Source organism: Lytechinus variegatus, chromosome 9 (assembly GCF_018143015.1).
Source record: "Lytechinus variegatus isolate NC3 chromosome 9, Lvar_3.0, whole genome shotgun sequence".
Taxonomy (NCBI): Eukaryota; Metazoa; Echinodermata; class Echinoidea; order Temnopleuroida; family Toxopneustidae; genus Lytechinus; species Lytechinus variegatus.
This window is the reverse complement of record NC_054748.1, coordinates 36,809,562-36,830,749: the sequence shown is the minus strand read 5'-3', so window position 1 is coordinate 36,830,749 and position 21,188 is coordinate 36,809,562. Positions and strand designations below refer to the sequence as shown.

The 21,188-nt window shown below is 36.0% G+C and overlaps 1 protein-coding gene across 2 annotated transcripts in view; it reads right to left on the bottom strand.

The window, feature by feature from the left end:
- Positions 1-5,828: 5,828 nt before the first annotated feature.
- LOC121422145 (tetraspanin-11-like) overlaps positions 5,829-21,188 on the bottom strand; it is a 31,664-nt gene continuing 16,304 nt past the window's right edge. For both annotated transcript variants that reach the window (XM_041617042.1, XM_041617041.1), the window contains exons 2-8: positions 17,636-17,758; positions 15,197-15,394; positions 14,564-14,638; positions 13,403-13,507; positions 9,848-10,033; positions 8,102-8,185; positions 5,829-6,490 (exon numbers count right to left, since the gene is read on the bottom strand). In XM_041617042.1, the coding sequence (XP_041472976.1) occupies positions 6,446-6,490; positions 8,102-8,185; positions 9,848-10,033; positions 13,403-13,507; positions 14,564-14,638; positions 15,197-15,394; positions 17,636-17,716 (774 nt within the window). In that variant the 5' untranslated portion in view covers positions 17,717-17,758 and the 3' untranslated portion in view covers positions 5,829-6,445. The remainder of the gene's footprint in view (positions 6,491-8,101; positions 8,186-9,847; positions 10,034-13,402; positions 13,508-14,563; positions 14,639-15,196; positions 15,395-17,635; positions 17,759-21,188) is intronic.

The window sequence follows — 21,188 nt, the reverse complement described above, 5'->3', positions numbered from 1 at the left end:
GTTATTCCTTGACCATTTTCTGTAATTGAGGTATCAAATTAAAGAGAAGATATTGAACTTTTAACAATGTGGTTTTCTTTTTAAAACCCAGATACAGCCCGCCAAGTGACTTTTTGGAATTCCCTTTTCAAAATGTTTTTGCTCACTCATCTGTGAATGAGAAATAATTCAAGTAATTCCAGATGAAAGAGGAGATTCTAAGCTTTAAATTGGTAATTCATTTGTCTATTGTATTTGTGATTAAGTTATGATAAATCATCGATAAATCTCGGTTTCGTTTTTTGTGGGACGCACTGTATAGCGCCATGTATCTAGAAATAATCTATTCCGAGGCACATTGTTTATTATTACCCCGGCTTTAGCTCGAGCTGCCTTTCAGCGCTCACTGCATTCAAGGAATCCTGCTGGGTACCCATTCACCTCACCTGGCACACACCTCATTGGTACACACACCCTTACCCCCCCCCACACACACATATTGCACCATACTATTTTGCCCAACCAACCAGACACCCACACCCACACATTGTACCATACTGACTGCAATTGCCCAACCAGACACACACACACATTGTACCACACTGTTGCCCAACCAGACACCCACACATTGTACTATACTGACTGCACTTGCCAAACCAGACACACAGTCACACACACCCTCACCCGCACATACTATACCCCAATGTTGCCCAAAGAGGCGGACACACCAACTCATATACTGCACTGTCACCTTAACAGGCACACAGACACACCAACTCATTTTAAAACACAATTACCCATAAGAGGCACTCACAACCCCAAAGAGGCACACACAACCCCACACATGTTTACTTCAAACAGGCACACACACCCATTACCCCCATGCACTCCCCCCCCCAAAAAAAAAAAAAAAACAGGCACAAGTTCGCACAACCTCATTCATTTTTACCCGACACTCACCCAAACAGGCACACCTACACATTCACATTGTGCCGCATTGCCATGCACCTTAACGGGCCAACACACACTCTCACCCAAATAAACACCCACACATGTATTGCACTGTCGCACAAACACCTCATATCGCGCTTTCGCTTTTTAATAGTAATAATAGTAATAATAGGCATTTATATAGCGCCATCTATCTAGAAATATTCTATTCCGAGGCGCGTTGTTATTATTATTATTACCCCGGCTTTAGCTCGAGCTGCCTCTCAGCGCTCATGCATTCAAGGAATTAATCCTGCCGGGTACCCATTCACCTCACCTGGGTCGAGTGCAGCACAATGTGGATAAATTTCTTGCTGAAGGAAATTACGCCATGGCTGGGATTCGAACCCACGACCCTCTGTTTCAAAGTCAGAAGACTTATCCACTGGGCCACAACGCTCCACAATACCCAATATTCCTCATTTTGTGCCACCTCATTTTCAGAATGAAACTGTTTTTAAGGGCATTTTGGGATAAAATGAAACCTTCCATCTACAGAATTTTTCTTTTTCTTTTTTCTCCCTCTCTCCCCCTCTCTCTGTCACTCCCTTTCTGTCTCTTTCTCTCTATCTCTCTCTCACCCCTCCCATAAGTCAGAAGAAATGCATTAAATTATTTTACTTGTAAACAATTTGCAATCTACACGTTTTTATTCAGTACTGCTACATGACAGAAACATAATGAAGTGTAGAGCGAAATTGAAATGAAATTTGACGTAACAGTGCTCAATTAACTACAATTAAAATGATTTAATGCTACAAGCATTAGAAATTATCTTGTGATCAATAAAAATCTACACGTCTATGGTTTAAACAGTGCAATAAAACTCGACAAATAAAAATTAATTTTATAATGTAGAATTAAAAATAAATATATTGTGCTAATGATTTTGTGTATGCAAAAGTTTTAAATGGCAAATTTAATAAAATCTGAATACAATGATTATTAACAATTCTACTTGTCATGATGCTTGTTATATATCGATTTAAATTGGCTGCTACCCCTAGTATGGCAAGCCATGTTCTCACTTCATCATATTCTTTTATATCAAGCTTTCCATACATATGAATAATGGCGTTTTGTTAACAGGATATCAAGATATTGAATGCTTTATATTGTTGCTAACAAAAGGCAATGTTTTTATAAATAGAAATATGATTGAGCAAATGGCTTGTCAAAAGTATGTTGGGATAAGCTGGCTGAAACATTAATGTGTAACAGCACTTTAATGCAGAGCTGCCAACCCGAAAAGGAACATTTCAGTATTTTTGAAGCTGAAAATCAGTATTTCGGTGAGGAAATCAGTATTTTCAAAAAATACCATAGGACCACACATACAATTGAAACTTTAGAAATCAGTATTTTTCATGAAACTATCAGTATTCTTCTCACTTTTCAGTACTAAATACTGAAAATTAGTACTACTTGGCAGCTCTGTTAATGTTTAGATATGAATTAACCTTCTAACATGATTTAGAATTTCAGCCAAATTTCAGTACGAAAACAAAATTTTGTATGGAATACTGACCTGCTTTCTGTCATCAGTCTCAAATATGAAGTTTTTAATCAATTTCAGTTCAAAATAAAAATGTGTGAAACATAGACCTGTTTGAGTGCTTTCCTTAAATTGTACAAACATTTCTCCTAAAGTATTCTTCATTGATCCACTCTGATTATGAATATTAAGTACACTTTAGCCTAGCATCATAACGTTCAAGAATGTCAACTACCACACGAATTTACACTCACAAATACAATTTTTTTTCATATAAATACAAATAACATGCAAATTACAGGCACTCATGATAGTGTTGTATTATTAAGTATCTAATAAATATATATATTAAATTATAAGGATGGAATTTGAAGACAGTGACACCCTGAAAACGAATATGAAAAATCAGCACTTTTTCAGCCATAATAAGAGGTATTTGAGCAAACTAAAGTAGCGAGGTATTCTTACCCCCTTCAACAAGTGAGATATAAAATGAAAGGTATTAATCTGCATCATGAACTCGATTTATCTAAACTTGTGTAAGTCTTTGCCAAAATTATGGATGGCCCAATTACATTTCACTTCTTTGCCAGGATCTTTTTAAATGAATGATATAAAATTATGATGAGTAGCAAATATCTCATCTATAAGTAAGCTTTGTTTACCTTTCAATTCAATCAGTGCATGCCAAGTAAAGCTAAGTGAAGTAAATATCCCTCACAGACCGCTTTCATCGCTTCCAGTGACTAATTTGTCTCTGAATTGCACATCGACTTATAGAAAATTGTGCTGCACTTGGCTATCCACTTCACTAACCATAAATGAAACTCACAGTTAGACTTGAAACGAAGTTCAAAATACAGGCTGTTCACTTTACTTCTAACCCATAATGATTTGTATACATATAATTGCCATATTCTTTATACAAAGACTATAAATTTAAAGGGATGATCAGCCACGAGGATGCTGTAAAGTAAACGACCTAGCAGAAAGGGAGATGATATATCAGCCAATGATATTCAGCCTACAAACTAAAAAAAAACAGAAAGACATTTCAGAACTCTTGAGAATAAAAAGAGGACATAGATATCCCAATAATAAAATTCATGTTATGATGCATATTCACCATTTTGAAAACAACGAAAATTGAAAAAATATAAGTATAATTTTTTTTCTATATAGCTAAAGTTACCTCATTATTAAATGATTTGAAAGAGTTTGTATTCAAATTGGCACATTAAGACTAGCAGGAAAAATTCAAGTTTGGAAATACATGTTTCCCCAAATGGCAAAAATAGTGTAAGTTAACATATGTTTTTGTGCAAACCTTTGATATAACAGGATATCAATGGGAATGATTTTAATTAAGATTTCTGATCTGAAATGAAAATTTTGCATAAATTCAGTTGATTTCAGCAGTGCACGAAGAATTGGCAAGTTTTATCTTTTAGAAAGGAAGAAGACAATCAATTAGTTGAAATCTAAATTGATAATGGGCAAAAACCATAAAAATAAATCCACAGCATTTAAACATGGCCATTTCCTAAATATCACTTAAGATTTCATTCATTCATTGGCAAAATCTAATATGGCAAAAAATTCCATCATTGATAATCGTCTTAATACTTCGTTATCACAAGACTGTCTAATCAACGAAATAAGCTACTTACATGTAAATGATCACTGAAAGATTAACCTTATGGGACTTTGCAGAAGGTTAATGGTGATTTTTTTTAACCTGATCACTAAGAAATGCATGAATGCTTGTAAGTTGATTACTTACAAAGGACCAAAGGCTTATGGTCCTCTCCGAGGGACCTGGTAATAAGGATAAATACCTTACTTCCCGGTGATATGCAATGATTAATTTTGGGGGGGTTTGATGCAGAAAAAATAAAATAGCTTTTTCAGTTGATAAACTGTATAGATATTCTTTGTAATACATCAACATCATGGAATAGACCTTTGGAAAAAAGAACTTTTTCATCTATACTTCTCAAACAAAAATTATTTTTTAAACCTGAAAATTTGCCACAAATTGACACATTCAGTTTGTACAAGCTTAACTCTAAGCATGGTAGTTCATAATAAAAATTTACAGCTCACCAAACCTCCGTCTCTAACTAGATTCCCCGTTAATAAAAACACAGTTAAATAAATTAATGAACAGGACTATTGAATTGAACATGAGCAAACTGATGCTACAGCTAATTTACCATAATATTTATAGATTTAAAAAATCCCTCATGACCACTACCAATAGCAACTATTATGTATTTTGTGACATCATTACATATGAACAGAGCTGCCAAGTTGTATTTTGCATTTTCAGTATTGTTATCCCCCAAAATCAGTATTTTGACCAAAAAATCCGTATTTTTACCATGAGATAAATATGCATGCATAATGGCAAAGTTCGATCACTTCTTACATTATTTTGCGCCCCACACCATCGCACACGAGACCGAAAGCTTCAGTCTAGATATTTGTTGTTCCGCTGAACTGCGTTGGCTCACTCTCCAATACATAGACTGAAGAATTTGGAGGCCCGTACGCACAGACAACGTATTAGCAGTAACGTTAGATCCAACATTCGACGGAAACCTGTTTTTTTTCGATCGTTTTTTGGCACATAAAATCATAAAATGTCACATTATGAAAAAGAAATTGCATCGATATTTACGGAAAAATGTATGAAATTCAGAAATATCGTACCTTAGACCGCAGTTACGGCTAATTCGTTTACAATTATGATCGAAACATCGTCAGTTTCGATCCTTCCGTCGGTCAACGTAAGTTGCCATCTTGGATGACGTCATCATCCTTACAGACGTATTTACCAGTCGCAAAATATCGCGATTTGAGCCGCTGCTTTGCGCTTGTAAACTACGTGTGCGCTCGGAACTTGTCACCCGCATTGATTCGCCAGGATATTGAAAATTCTAATCGGAAAGCCTTGATGTAAGCATAACTCATTGAACGTAGAGGGCAGCAACACACAGAATATCTTTTCTTCTCTAATTTGTTTTTTCCCGTATTTTATCATGAAAAAGCGTACTGCCGTATTTTAAATTGATTTCCGTATGAAATACGGAAAAATCGTAGGATGGGGGGTGGGGTGTCCGGACACTTTATATTTTTGAAGCCTCCTTTTTTGTCCTTGGATTACACTAAAAATATGAATTCAATAGTTTTAATCATCTTCTATTTTGTTCTCTATAATATTTCCTAACATTTTGTACTAAAAATTGATGAAACTTTGCTTGTAATTTTTTCCAAATGACTTTCTAAAATTGATCGTCCGGACACACAACCCGTCCGGATACACAACAACTGGGTATACTACTTGGCAGCTCTGTATGAACATTAAAAGAAGCAAACATTCACTGAAAGTCAAAGTGAATAGTCCACTTAGGAAATGTATTAGGTAAATATCATCTTCTTGGAACTAGATGGACGTTAATCAATTCTTTCAACGTAGTAATACTGCCCTTTTGGCAGTAAATAATGGTTGTCTCTTTCCAAAGAGATGATATCACAACAAAAATGAAGATAAATTGATCTTGGAACAGATAGAAGCAGAGAAGGATACTGTGTCCCCAGAGCAAGAAGGGTGTTAACTGAGTTAAATCCATGAGTTAAGGCCCTTCTAGCTTTGATAGTCAATATCTGATGAAGGTTTAAGTGATGAACATTTCACTGTCTGTACACAGTGTGAGACACCTTCAAACGTATCTAACCAGGCATTTTCCAATTGTATTAAACGGCCAAGTATCAATGAATATTTTTTGGAGCTGTACAATGCAAACTAAAGATTTATTTTCATCAGGCAATTCAAGAGGCCTCCATTCGGGGATCGAATTGCCTTCATATTGACGTTAACTTGCAGGTAGAATCATAGATATATTGCTTCTCAACATTCCCAAAGACAGGAGAAAGACCTAGATTACAGGAGATTGAACTCAAGAGGGCGCTGCATCCTTACAGACGCTTGCAGAGGCAGAGTGCACAGATCATTCCCATCAGCTGCAGAGACAGAAAGAGAGAGGGAAGGAGGGGGGGCAAAGAAAAGAAAGAAAGGAGGGGCAAAGAAAAGAGAGGGGTTTGGTGAAAAGAAAAAGATAAAACAAGAAAAATACTTTTAATTTAAAACATTTGGGATCAACTCTCAGGTTAATTTAATTGACAATAGGTTAGGACTGACATTTACTGCAACTCATGTATGATTGTTTATGACTTCATGGGTAGCTATGCCTTGTCTTACTTTGAAATAAACCACCGGAAAGAATACCTCTTAATTGCCTAAGCATCAACATATATGTATCAAATTATTTATGATGAGATACTCGTTCAGGCCTTATGTATAATGATTTTGTGTTAATTAGTGCTGGTTGATAATTGATTACAAAGTAAGTCTACTATCTGCAGGAAAAGACGGCTTTCATTGGTGCTTGTCTCTTAGAAGTTGGCATTTGGTTACCAATTTAGGAAGTTCTGAGTTGGTTTAAGGCAATACAGAGCAGCATTTGTGGTCAATAAATGATTGCTTTTCATAATTTACAATATTTTTTAGTCATATTGTATTACCGCGATATATCAAGAAAATCATTAACCCCTATCAAGGCCAGGGGGCACCATTGCGCGATCAACAGCCACGATCTTAAGGGGGCCTCGCAGGCCCCTGTAAGATCTTGGATGTTGATCGCGCCATCGCACCGAAAATTGGCACGCAGGTTGTCTGGGAAATAATCTACAAAAATATATATTAATTTATTTTATGCAAATTGTCATTCATTGATTATCAATTAGTATGCAAAATCATACTTTTTCCCTCTAACTCCCTAAATAAAGCTCCAAATGTTCTAATTTTTGGTGTAGAAATTCTTTGTGGTGTTAGCAAATGCATGTTAAAAAAGTGCACTATCAGATCAATATCAATTTCTTATGAATTATATTGTTTTTTGCAATGTTTTATGTATTTGGTTATTTCAACCTTTTGTTCATCACTGTTTTTTGGATGAACATTGTCCGGGAGTCTTTTGAGACCATAAACAGCATGAAATAAGTTGATTCAGACAAGCAGATCTAAAAATAATTATACATCTATAATTTTGGGTTGAAAACACAATTTGCATTGACTTTGTGACCAGAATCACGTTTTGAGCAATTTTTAGTCTTGACATGCACTTGGATGTTGCGTGATTTCAGAACCGCATACCTGGGTGTCGCAAATTTTGTCTGAAGATGCGCAAGACTTGAAAGTAAAATTCAGCAAGAGGCGCGGTAAAAAAATTCATGCAGCGAAAATATTGCGCGAATTGTCGAGGGAGGGTAAGGATGCAACCTCTCCCCCCCCCCACTTGGCCTAGATAGGGTTAAATCATTGAATATTCAATATCTGATTCAATATGCATATCATAAGTAAATACACATATTACAAAAAAAATACATGTACTCACCTCAGATTTGTAATGTATGTTTCAAGTGACAAAATTCATAGCTCTGATGTATCACTGATTTGCTTTGAAGTAAAAAAACTTCAAAACTTCTTTTGTACAATATGTTTTCCACAATCTTTGCTCAACAATAAAAAAAAATTGTTTTGCAATATTTGATGGAAACTAAAGCCTATCTTACTTGGATGACGGCGACGATGATTCCGATAACTCCAAGAACGGTCCCGTATTCAGCAACCTTGCCCTTTACACCCTCAGAACAGCCCTGCAAAAAAATGAATGACACGTGTGATTTAAAGATCCCGTAAAATGCTCTTTATTTTTAAACTTTCAGCTTTCCCAACTCCAGAGAAGAATATACTTCTGGGTTCCGTTTCATATCGAGACTTGTTATCATAACAAATGAACAATTTCTATGACAAGTTTCAAATCAGCCAATCAAATGGAAGGATTTCAGTAGCTTTTAACTGTTATTGCATATGAAATGACTTTTCTCACATGAAACGATATTTAAGTTTTCAAATTCACATGATTTCAATCAGTTCATGAACTGCGGATCGTATAAAAGTTTGATTGCTTTATTGGATTGCCCTCCTCTGACTCATCTGTTTTCCTTTTAAAGAGAAATTCCAGTAGTTGCAGTAAACACTGATTTCATGAGAAAGTCTGTAAAACCAGGCTTAATTGTCAGTATATCATCGAGGATCTAGATCTGGTACAGTTACATTAACTGAACTTTGTGAATCTTAAAATCTACGCTGAAAAATATTCACACCGAAGATCCCCAACACAGATAAGCGCACGCTGGACAATGTATAATTATTGCTTAGAGCGTCAGGCCCGACGCCCTACCCGAATCCTGTGCTTATTTGCTGATTTCTCAGCAATTACACAATATCTTCCAGAATCCTTTGGCACATGTTTTTATTTATACAAACAGACACTTTGGTGGTCATTTCATTGGATTCTGTACAAACTCATTTTGATATCGTTACCAAAACTAGCATTTACCTTTAAGCAATTATTCACTTCATAAACAATACAATGATGATGATTTATTTTTTCTGGCAATGGAAGAAAAAGAGGAACATGAAGTTAGGGTGGGGAAAATTAAGGCTCAAAGTCCGTATTCTGAAGTCAGGTTTAACGTATACCACGGTCTAACTCTGTGTTAAAATTATGGGAGACAAGAGTTCAAAAATTATGTTTATATTGTATTTTTCTTATTTATCTATTTTGTTTGCTTTTGCTTTCATAATGAAGAGAAATACGTATCCTTATCATTCCCAGACAATTATGAACAATTTGGATGTCATATGAGTTAATAAATTGAATGTTTACTGTTAGGGATCTGTGTTCCAATTGGCTCTCCATAGTTAAACCACAACTTTAAACCAGGGTTTGATTTAAACCCGAGTCCAGGATACGGGCTAAAGGGAAGAGAGGGGATCATATTCAAAAGGGTTCAAAGCAGGAGATCTCCAGCTGAAAACGAATAGTTGGGTGTCTCTGATGATGTCGAGGGTCATTTGGCATTGCCCCAAAACTTTACCCTACATATACAACAGGTTATTTGTTCCTTTCAAGACATCACACCTGACCAAAGATGTAAAGTGGCATATCTTCCGGTAGCATGTTGGCAAGAGTTGGCCCTTGATCCCCCCACCTTCCCTTGTGGAGGAGCCGTGGTCTAGTGGTTATGACTCTCGTCTTGCAATCTGAGGGACATGGGTTCGATCCCATTCTTTCCCCTGATTATTTGTTACATTTGAAACACCATAACTAGTCACTGATGTCAGTGGCACTTTGGAACACTCCAGCAAAGTCTTGCTATTCATGAAGTTCATGAAATCGACACTTGCGCACATTACCCCTATCATTTTTTCTCTGCTCATTTTTTTTAACTTATGAAAACACCATACATTACCTGGTCATGGATGTAGGTGGCATAGCTGCCGGTGGCATGCTGGCAAGCATCGGCCATTTCTTCGTTTTTACAGCAAGACACTGGAACAATGTCTTTGGGTGTACCCGTCTGATTGGCATACCATGTACTCATCCCATACATGCGAACGGCTTCACTGGCATTACCCTTTACTCCACAACAGTCAAACTGTAATAATAATAATAACAATAATTATAATAAGAAGAATAAGAATAATAATAATAATAATAACAACTAGAATTTAATTCGTCATGCGGACGAATTAGGTGGTCTGTCATGATTTGTCATTCAGTGCCGTCTGATGTATGAAATAAATCATTTAGATATCATTGATAATCTTGATCGTAGACATCCTAAGAATAAGTTTTGACCATTGCTAAATGTGATTATTGATGTGGTGATGACAATCGTCAGACATACATCTTCAAACAGATACATACAAGATAGATGATTATACCTCACGGATCAACACGGCAATGCCGGCATGATCCGGGGAGGTCCGGGATAGTTTTGCCCCAGATGACTGTGAACACGGCATCAACACGGCAGCTTCACACGGATCTACACGGATCATGCCGGCAGAGCACGTCGTCAACACGGACCAATACGTCAGCAACACGGACCTACACGTCAGCTACACGGACCACCACGTCAGCAACACGGACCTACACGTCAGCAATACGGACGAACACGTCAAATCCGTTATCCATTGAGCTAGCATATTCTCCATAGAAATTACACGTAAGCAAATTTGAGAATTACAAATCCAATTTTGCAAGCGATAAACGGGCATGATCTCGGCATCAAATCAAAAAATGAAGGCACAGGTGTGAAAGCTAAGAATCTCAGCTACAGCATACTAAAAGCTCAGGGAACACTGACAAGAAACAATGGAGATATGGCTCACGAAATAGAGGAATGTCGAATCTAGTTTTGAGAAAAAGTCATGTCCCATAGAGATTACACGCAAAATACATGTGATATGAAAAAAAGTAATTATAATCTGTTTTATCTTGCTAAATTTAAACTTTTATACCTTTAAATTATCATAAAGGATCATGTAAGAAGTGGCAAAAAGAAAAAAAAAAGTGAAAAAAAAATTCATCTTGTCCACCCCAGGACTCGAACCCGCGCCCTTTAAGAAGCAGTCAAAGCCACGATATTCCCCATAGAGAATACACGTAAGCAATTTTGAGAATTACAAGTCCAATTTTGCAAGTGAAATACGGGCATGATCTCGGCATCTGATCAAAAAATGAAGGGCACACTTGCGAAAGCTTAGAATCTCAGCTACAACATACTAAAAGCTTAAAGAAAACTGACAAGAAAAAATGGAGATATGGCTCACGAAATAGAGGAATGTCGAATCTGGTTTTGAGAAAAAGTCATGTCCCATAGAGATTACACGCAAAATGAGGAAAAATGACATGCCTCTTTTCATCGCTGTTTTACGCAATAATGCGTTTCTCAAAACGAATATTCATGTTCACTGAGGAAAAAGAGTACATTCTAAACCACAACATATCGAAATCTGGGCGAAAAACGATCTATATTCGAGAAGTTACAACCAAATTTGCATAAATTTGATGACGTCATTTTTGAAAAAATGAAATTTTTAGTTTAGGCGCCATTTTGATGACGTCACGATATAATTTAGGGACAATGGTGACATGAAATCGAATCTACAACTCATACTCTATCGATATATGAAAAAAAAATTGGGGGTCAATGGACTATTTAAAGAGCTACAGTGAATTTGCAATAGGCATGTTTTTGCCCATATATGGCCTATAGTGAGAGCTCGCGCGCACACGTGCTGCAAAATTTAACGGGTGTTAATTTCGTCATTAATGGTCGTAGAAGGTTGATCAAGGTATCAAATTGTTCAGAATTTTATTATCAATGCAATGATGTAAAAAAAACGGTGTTTCTGCGTTGCGTTAAGGTGTTACGCGCGGAAACGCGCACGCATGCGTGCGCGCGCGCAAATTTTTGAAATGCTTAGAATGACCTAAAACGTACTCTCGTTTGGTCAAAAAGTGATTTTGAGCATTTTTAAATTTTGACGCACGCGTACGCGCGCGTCATGACCTCCAGGTGACCTTTGATGACATGACCTGATGACCCTTGACCTGAAATTGATGTGATGTAAATTTGATTGATTTTTGATAATTGATAATGGAGATGTGATTGATAATGTGATTTTACAAAATGGCGCCTAGATGACGTCATCATGACGTGATGACCTTGAAAAGCTTATTTTGACGTGTCCATGACAGATCCTATAGATGACATGAAATTCACTGAAATTGATCAAGTCTATTTTGAGATAACTTGGCGACAAGAAAAATCCGTAAAAATAAATAAATAAAAATAATAATAAGAAAATTCTGACGAAATTAAAAGGTGATCTGTCATAAATGACAGACCACCTAATAATGATAACAATAATAATTATAATAATAACAATAATATAAATAATAATACAATAATAATAATAATTTTATTGATTTATTAATTTTGTTTCTTTCCATTTTCCACACACAAATCAAAAATACAATTACAAACAAAAATGAACAAAAGTAGTGACCTTACATTTGCAAAAATTGGGTAATGTAATTTATACGAACAAAATATGATACTTAGATAATTATATAAAAAATCACAATAAATGGTGAAAATCTGTATCAAAACACCTTAAAATTTTAATCAAAGTATCTATAAAAGTATCCTAGTAAAACAGCTAGAAATCATTGTAAAATAGGCGGAAAGTATTTTCAATAAAATGCCAATAAAATATTGAAAGTATACAATCTTTTTTACTTTCAATTAGGACAATTTATGTTTAAATACAACGCAAAAGAGTTGCCAAAGTTTTTTTTCAAATTTATTTAGTAAAAACAGATCGATATGTTAGTGTTTTTTCCTTGTGAAAACGATTGTCATTATACTATTCATATTGTTAAAGGACCTAAACAATACAAGCCCTGCTTTTAATTCAGTTTCCACCACGTCGAGTGTAGTGGCCCAGAGGATAATTATTCTCCGGACTTTGAAACAGAGGGTTGTGGGTTCAAATCCCAGCCATGGCGAAATTTCCTTCCGCAAGGAATTCATCCACAGTGTGCTGCACTCGACCCAGGTGTGGTAAAGGGGTACCGGCAGGAAGTAATTCCTCAAAAAGCGGTGTGCACCTGAATAGGTAGCCTAGCTTACCCGGGTAATAATAATAGCAGGGCCGCTGGGAAAACAGTTTTCGGAACTGAAGTGGCTACTCTGGATAAATGTACCGTTATTATTATTGTATTTATATAGTTTAATTGAATACTTTGTTAATTTTATATACATGTTCACCTTTTCAAATTTACATTGTAATCCAATTATTCTTTACTTTTATGTATTATAATGATAATTATTCTCTGTTTATGGATATGTTGTTATGGAAAGTTAAAGAGAACGAAAGTGGAAAAAATAAATTCAATTTAAATTAAATCATATATTAACCTCATGAAAGCCGTTTACTAAAATCAGACTTACTGTTTTCTGGATGAAATCCCATGAACTTGTAATGCTTTCGTCTGCAGTGCTGTTTCCTCCGTAGTTATCCTTCAATGTTTTAGTCAGGTCATTTTCAACATCAGTCTACAGAGGGCAGCAAACATATTTCAATGATTTAGGGGAGGAAATAACCACTAGGATAAAATTATCTTTATGGAATCATGAAATATCTGAGCTCAAAACAGATATTTCTGATGCTCACTAAAAAAACACAGAAAAGCATGTGGGACAGTGTATTGTTGCTCAGAAAAATACCCAACATTTGATGGAATTCCATGCATATTTTGCAAATTTTTCAGCAATTGGGCATTTTCTTCCAGAGCCACTTGGCACATACTTTTTATTCATTCATACAAACACTTGGGTGGTAATTTATTGGATTTTGTTCGAACTCATTTTGAGATTGTTACCACAAATGGTATTTTTCTTTAGACTGTTTTCTTCAACACAAACAAGGAGTTTAAAATAAATGTAGTAACCGAAAATCCATTTCATCTGAAGCTGCAAGCACAACCAATGTTAGACATACAGTCATGCATTGCGACTTTGTGAGACTTTCGGTCACTTGGGGGATGGGGAACGAGGCGACCTAGCTCCCACCTTAAACTTTGAGGGGGCTGTTACTCTCCTATGCCACTGGTCAGATGATATGAGCATTAAGCAGTACTTATTGTCTTTTGCACTACTGCATAAAGAATGCTTGTCAGAATGTTTCCTGAAATATATTGGGCATGCTTTAATTCCAAATCTGACTTACATATACACTGAACAATCACATATACTATCTGATAAAAAACAGAATATTATAGTAAAATATAAGAGTCTTTACCAACTTTTTCTTTGAATCTAAAAGATGTTTTTTATCATTATTCCCAGGCCTGCCAACATTTGAAAATGACAAAAAAGGAGTCCTTATCGCACGACGCAAATTTTCTGCTCGATGTCAGGTGCGTCTCCCTCACTTTATTTTTTTAATCAATACATGTTTAGCATTCTTATATTTCAACATTGAGAAATTATAAGTGTTGAAAATCTGTATTATTCTTACACCCATTCTCCTGGAAAAAACGGAGAAGTTGGTAGGCCTGTATTCCCTACATGTATATTCTACCAACTCTATTTTCGATTAGATTCACTTACCTTTACGTAGAAATAGAGGGCGACACAACCAGCAGCAAGCTCAATGATGAAAATAACAACCAAGAAGAAAACATACTGAGGATAAAATCAAATAGGGATGACAAAAAAAATCAAAGTATTAGTTGTCACAAAATAGCTCTGAAATGGATGGATTGATGGATGGATGAAAGAGAAAAGAAAGAATGAAAGAAGGAACAAAAGAACAAACAAATGAATGGATGGATGGATGAATGAATGAAATGAATGAATGAATGAACATATGAATGAATGGATAGATGGATGGACAGACGGATGGACAAATGAACAAACGAACAAATGAATGACACTGAAATTGAAAAAAAAGAGAAAATAAAGAAATTAATGATAATAATCTTACAACTTTAGTGCGTATCTTTTATCAGAAAGGTAAAATTTCCTTTATGAAAATGAAAGAAATGCTCATTCACCTCCAATTTTCATGAATTCATATCAAACTTTTTTTCGGGCAGGGGGGAAGTCAAAGAGAAAGGAATTTTTGAACACAAAGTATAATATATATCAATGGGGGAGACAAATGGCAACCTTTTGGATTTCTTTTTTTTGGGGGGTTGGGGTTCCATTCTTGAAACCCTGCTTTCGCCTCTCGATACTAACCATTCCCAGACAGCACTTGCTTTCCATCTTAGCTCCGCAGAATCCAAACACCGACACGACCATGACGATGATGCCAGCGATGAGGAAAATGTAGGCCGCGGTGTGGTGGAGGTTGTCCGTCAGGATGGCGGTAAGATGCTTCGAGTCAGTGTCAACAAGAACCCAGATACCAAGAGCCATTAGGATGATACCTCCAAGCTGTGGAGAGGAATTGAGAAAGACATAGTAAGGCTCATTTGAGATTTGTTCTGTTCATATATTGAATTAAGGAGTGGAGTGGTGAAGGTTTCAGTCAGGAAGGTGGTAGGATTTTCATTTTTTTTTTCTTTAAAATATTTTTCCTATTTATCACATTTTACTTCCCAATTTTATGATATTGTATATTTGTACATTTTGTACAATCGAATGAATTTCCACATTTCATTAACTGTTATTACTTAGCCTTTTCTCAATTGCTTAATAGAAATTATGTTTTCAACTCACTATAGGGGATCCATGCTCTACAAGCAATGCTTTTTAGTGGATCCCCTCATTTCCATACACACTTTTATACATGTACAAGCATTTATTATATCATGCTGAGGTAAAATTGATCCTGTACTCATACTTTGATTTGTATCTGTATTTGATTTATACATGTCATGGAAATGAAAATAAACTTCTTGAATCTTGATGCTTGGAGATGGTATCAACCAGAACCAAGGTGTTTCCTACAGTTTGTTGAGGGATATTGACAAGAGAAAAGAAAGATAAGGCAATTTAGAGATTTTTTCTGTTCATATTTTGACTCAAGCAGGGGAGTGGTGGAGGTTTTGGTCAGGAAGGTGGTAAGATGCTTGGAGACAGTATCAACCAGAACCAAGATGATTCCTACAGTTTGTTGAGGGATATTGACAAAAAGAGAAAGATAAGGCAATTCGGAGATTTGTTCTGTTAATATTTTGACTCAAGCAGGGGAATGGAGGTTTTGGTCAGGATGGCAATTAAACGCTTAGATAACGTCGACCAGAGGCATGAGAGTGATGCCTCCCAACTGAAGGAGAATATGAAAGGAAAGAGGACATGCAGTAAAAACTTAAATACATGTATTTCATACAGTGGCGTAGTGAGTGATCAATTTTGAGGGGAATAGACATGGTAGAGAGGGCAAATTTCTTCTGTATGCCAGTAATGTCATACTTCATACAAAAATATGATACACCCATATGGAGGGATTTCTTTTGAAAAGGAGACATGTGACAATACTTGAATTCATCATTGCAAATTTGAAATGTCTTTCCAATGAAACTTGAAAACATATCTACATTTACAAAAATATTTCTAGTTATCCTATTCAATCCCTCCCTCTTTATGATTTGAATTATAACTTCTTTTTTTCTTTCATTCTTGTAAATTGTAATTTTTTCTTCTCTTAATACTTGTAATTTTTTTCATTTGAACTGTTAAGAGTCTTGACCTTTCCTTGGAATGGATACGTGCCCACAAGCACTGATGTTACTGGCATTATACGGCCGCCATCAATTTCAAGCTTAACCGCTCATGATGGCGGTCTCCAGCATTCATTAAGTACATTAATACCCTTTTTACACATGCTAAAATTTCCTTAACCCCGTACTATATTTGGGGCTAAATTGCCATTTAGCCCCACCTATAGTATGGGGTTAAGCTTAGCCCACTTTCTTTATACACAGCATTTTTGCAAAGTGGGCTAACCCCACCTTTAGTACAGGATTATTTGACCCTGCAAAAAGCAGGGTTATCCCAGCAATTGCGTTGCTAAGAGCGATAGTACAGGGTTAAGATCGCTAGTGTAAAACGAAAGTGGGCTAAGCGCTCCCATTCATGCCCTGCAACAGAGCAGGCCCTGTTGTCCAATCAGAGGTAAGCATAATGAATATAGGAGCAATTTCATGAAACAAACTGCCTTGTTTAGGTCGTTTCCTTTTTATTGATGAATGTCCGGTGGCATTTTTTTGTACAAAATCCTGCACCCAATCCCAGTCAGTAAAATGGAAAAAACTAGTGCAAGACCAGAGTGTATAGGCCATGGTCACTTCACAGCCACAGATCGTAGTCATCCACATCCAACGCATCGCTAATGTTATAACCAGTTGTTTTGTGTCCGGAGAGGTTCTGTGTCTGGACAATCGATTTTAAACAGCCATTCGGAAAAAAAATATTTTAGAACAAAGTGTTAAGCAATATTATAGAGAACACAATTGAAGAAGATTACAACTATTGAATTCATATTTTTTGTGTAATCCATAGACAAAAAAGGTTTCTAAATTTGAGTGTCCAGACCCCCCATCCTATGCGTAACAGAATCAGGACAGAACAGGCAAAGACAAAAGCTGCAGCTTCTGCCTAGTTTATAGGCTACCTTTGACCCTTTGATAGCCCTTTGATAGACTGAAAATTGATACACTGATTGAAACTTACCAAGAAAAGGAAGTTGAAACAGCAGAGGAATCCTCGGCAGAAGTTACCACCCCACGAAAGCTTCTTCTTCAGGTCAGCCATGATGGTTCTGATTTGGTGTCTCCTTCAAGAGGTTGATAAAAACTGTGAAATTTATGAAGAAAAAGTAGAGAAATGCAAATAAATTACATGTAGGCAAAGTCAATATGTTTCTGTTAAAAGATGTTAAGTCATTATTACACTGTATGTAAACATATCTGTATTTTTTTTACTTTTGGACTGTCATTTACAAGCTCTTTTTTAAAAGCTTTCTACAGGTATTCAATTTTTCCATTTATTTCTTTTGTTTTTTTATTGTTTGAACTATGAAATATTTTGATTTTCTTGTAATTGTCATGTGAAATGAAGTTTCATTCCTCTCTGAACATTTGGAATTCCATTATTTTAACATTTCGTGCTTCAGGCAAGGAGGTCCTAATCATCAAATTTGTAAAAATTGAAATATTGTATTATTCAAACAATAAAAAAACAATAGAAATAGTGAGTGAGTGACATCATCGACTCTCATTTGGATGTAACTGGCTTGTTCAATTAAGTATTTTGTAAAAAAATAAGCGAAACTTTGAAATGTCATAACTTTCTTATTTTACATCCGATTTTGATGAAATCTACAGCATTGTGCTTGTCTGATTTTTCTCTATTGATTCAAATCAACATTTTTCTGAGGTGTACTTGACCTTTAAAGCTAAATGATAGTAGTTGCAGTAAAACACTTATTTCATGAGAAAGTGTGTAAACCAAGGTTAAAGTATGACTATATCATCTTGGATCTAGATCTGGTACAGTTACATAAACTGAACTTTGTGAAATCATAACATCTAAGCTGAAATACGATCACACTGAAGATCGCCAACACAGATAGGCACACGTGGGACACTGTATTATTATTGCTGGAATAAAGACCCAACGGAAGTGACCGAATCCGAACTTATTATGCTATTTCTCATCAATTCCACAATTTCTTCCAGAATCCTTTGGCACATATTTCTTATTCATACCAACAGACACTTGGGTGGTCATTATATTAGATTCTGTAAAAAGTCATTTTGAGATCATTACCAAAACTGGAATTTACATGTACCTTTAAAGTGAAGTGAACTTTTTTACAACCATGACCCAACCTAAATACAACCTTCTGGTGCCTCTAAGTCCTTGTTTTGACCTTTCGATAGTGTATTTGATTCTATGATCTATCATATACATGTATGTAATCATGGTATTATTACCTTAAGGTCGAGCACACATACTATTCGCATTCTATTTGCACTTTTGGAAAGAAAGTCTGGAAATATAGACTACATTGATGACAATATAAATACATATCTCCTGGTGATACAAGGACGTATACAATTTTAATTACATGGCTTCTTTGGTATGCTACTGTGATCTGATTGATGCCGGCTCCAACAAGCAATGTACGATATACATATTTTGGTCAAACAACATCCTGTAGTATTGGTAATTCATGTCATCCCTACATACATAGATGTAGGCATTGATATCCTCAATCCTCATATTCAACAGTAAAGTTCCCAAAATAAATGTTCTCACTCCCAATTTGAACCCTTTCCTTTCTTATACATTCTGTTAGTGTTACCCTTTTCTTCATATTCTTCCACTTCTTTCCTTTTTGTTCTAAGCCCCCCCCCCTTATAGGCATCTCCTTCTATTTCCCCCTCTGACTCCCCCCCCCCCCTCATTCTTCCATTCTTATTCATAATTTGGTGTCTCTAATTGACTCCTGTATCAAATCCAAACTCATATCAACTATCAATTCAGGGGGTGCCCGAACGAGTCACCTTTTTCAACTTAGAAATCGCTAAGTTTAACATGGGTCAACCTTATGCAAAAATTTTCTAGACTTGCCCAATGAAAAATAAGTTCAGCCCCCCGGCACCCAATATCTACACCAGCCCCCTCGACACACTCAGTCCTTCTCTTCTTCTCTCTCTTTCTTTACCCAGATCTTTTTTCTCATTTTCTCTCCCAAACCCTCTCTCACAATGAAACAACACTCCACATCTGCTCATGTGAATAGTATACTGCTTTGTTATAGTGTTAAAATCAATTTCTAATCATTGTTTATCCAATGTAGTACAGCTGAGCACAACAAGAAGGCCTGTACGTGTTTCTGGAGCACAGTGCATATTGCATATCATATTTCATCACTATAGAAGTATGAATACATCTACATGATTTGTCATTGCTTGCTGTTAGCTAAACAAACAAAAACACAATAGTAGCAAAAGGCATCCAGGTTCAGCGTTATGTCTGTGTATACAGTACAGAACAGCGTTAAATGTTTATTCTTGAAAATGGAGACAATTATTCCCAAGCACTTGGATAGTGAGATGTTGGACTACATTTTCTCACTTCAAGGACAAGTTTTATCTGGGACCTGGGTCATGACTCCAATGAAAAGATTGCTGACATTTGATGTGTTTTCTGAAAATATACATACAAAATTACAATCACACATTGATATACTTTTCACATTGCATTTCCTTAACCCCATGCTATCTTTTTTTTGATTCACACTGTCTTTCTTAACCCCAGACTATCCCACAACTCATGAATATTGATGATTTTACCATACAGAGCGTGATTAACGTGCAATTTCGACTTCTGTGATCGGCTATTGCTTAGCCTCACTTTTCCTTAGCCCGGTTTCGTTTCTTACTGCATCTCTTAGCACTGCACTAGCACCACAATAAGGCCGCTAACCCTGCTTTTTTGCAGGGCCAGATAATACCGTACTATTTACCGTGCTAGCCCACTTAAACGTAGTGTGAAAACGAAGTGGGCTAAGCTTAACCCCTGGAAATTGGTGGGAGTAAGACCCCCCCCTTAGCCCCACCAATTTCCAGGGGTCAGGGAAAAAAAGTACAGTGTGAAAAGCATATGAGAGTTTCACGGCCCTTATCCTTATTTCAACTCTTGATAGGCCGAGATTTATATTACATTGAGTGAGAAATTAATTAGTGCAGGATATTTTACATGTATACAGGAATAACGAACAAAGTTCTTCATTTCTAATACTTAATTGGTTTTGATTTCCATAATTGACTTTCAGGATAAAAATAAATGACAAATGAGACCCACTCAACAGATAAGAACAATATAAGAAGAGTGTAAGCTATAGTATAATGTATATACAGCTCTGAACGGTGTTGATCTACAACTATGAAGGATACACCGGGGGGGCACGTAAATTGACGAGTGGATACCATGCGCAACCAAAAAAACATGTAATAAGGATGTCTTTTCAAGATAGGGCATGTTATGTATGTAACGTAATAAGGGTGTCAAAAACACTAAAATAATGAAAAAAGGGTATCTACTTTCGATAGGAAAGCTACATGTCTATAGGGTCTAATTTGAGAGGGTATAAAAATTCAGACTAAAATGTTTTATAAAGGATGTACAGAAAAAGAAGAATGACAAAAACAGACAAAAATGTAGAAAGTTCATTTCAAAATTTACATATTTTGTACAATTCCATAGATAATGAAAA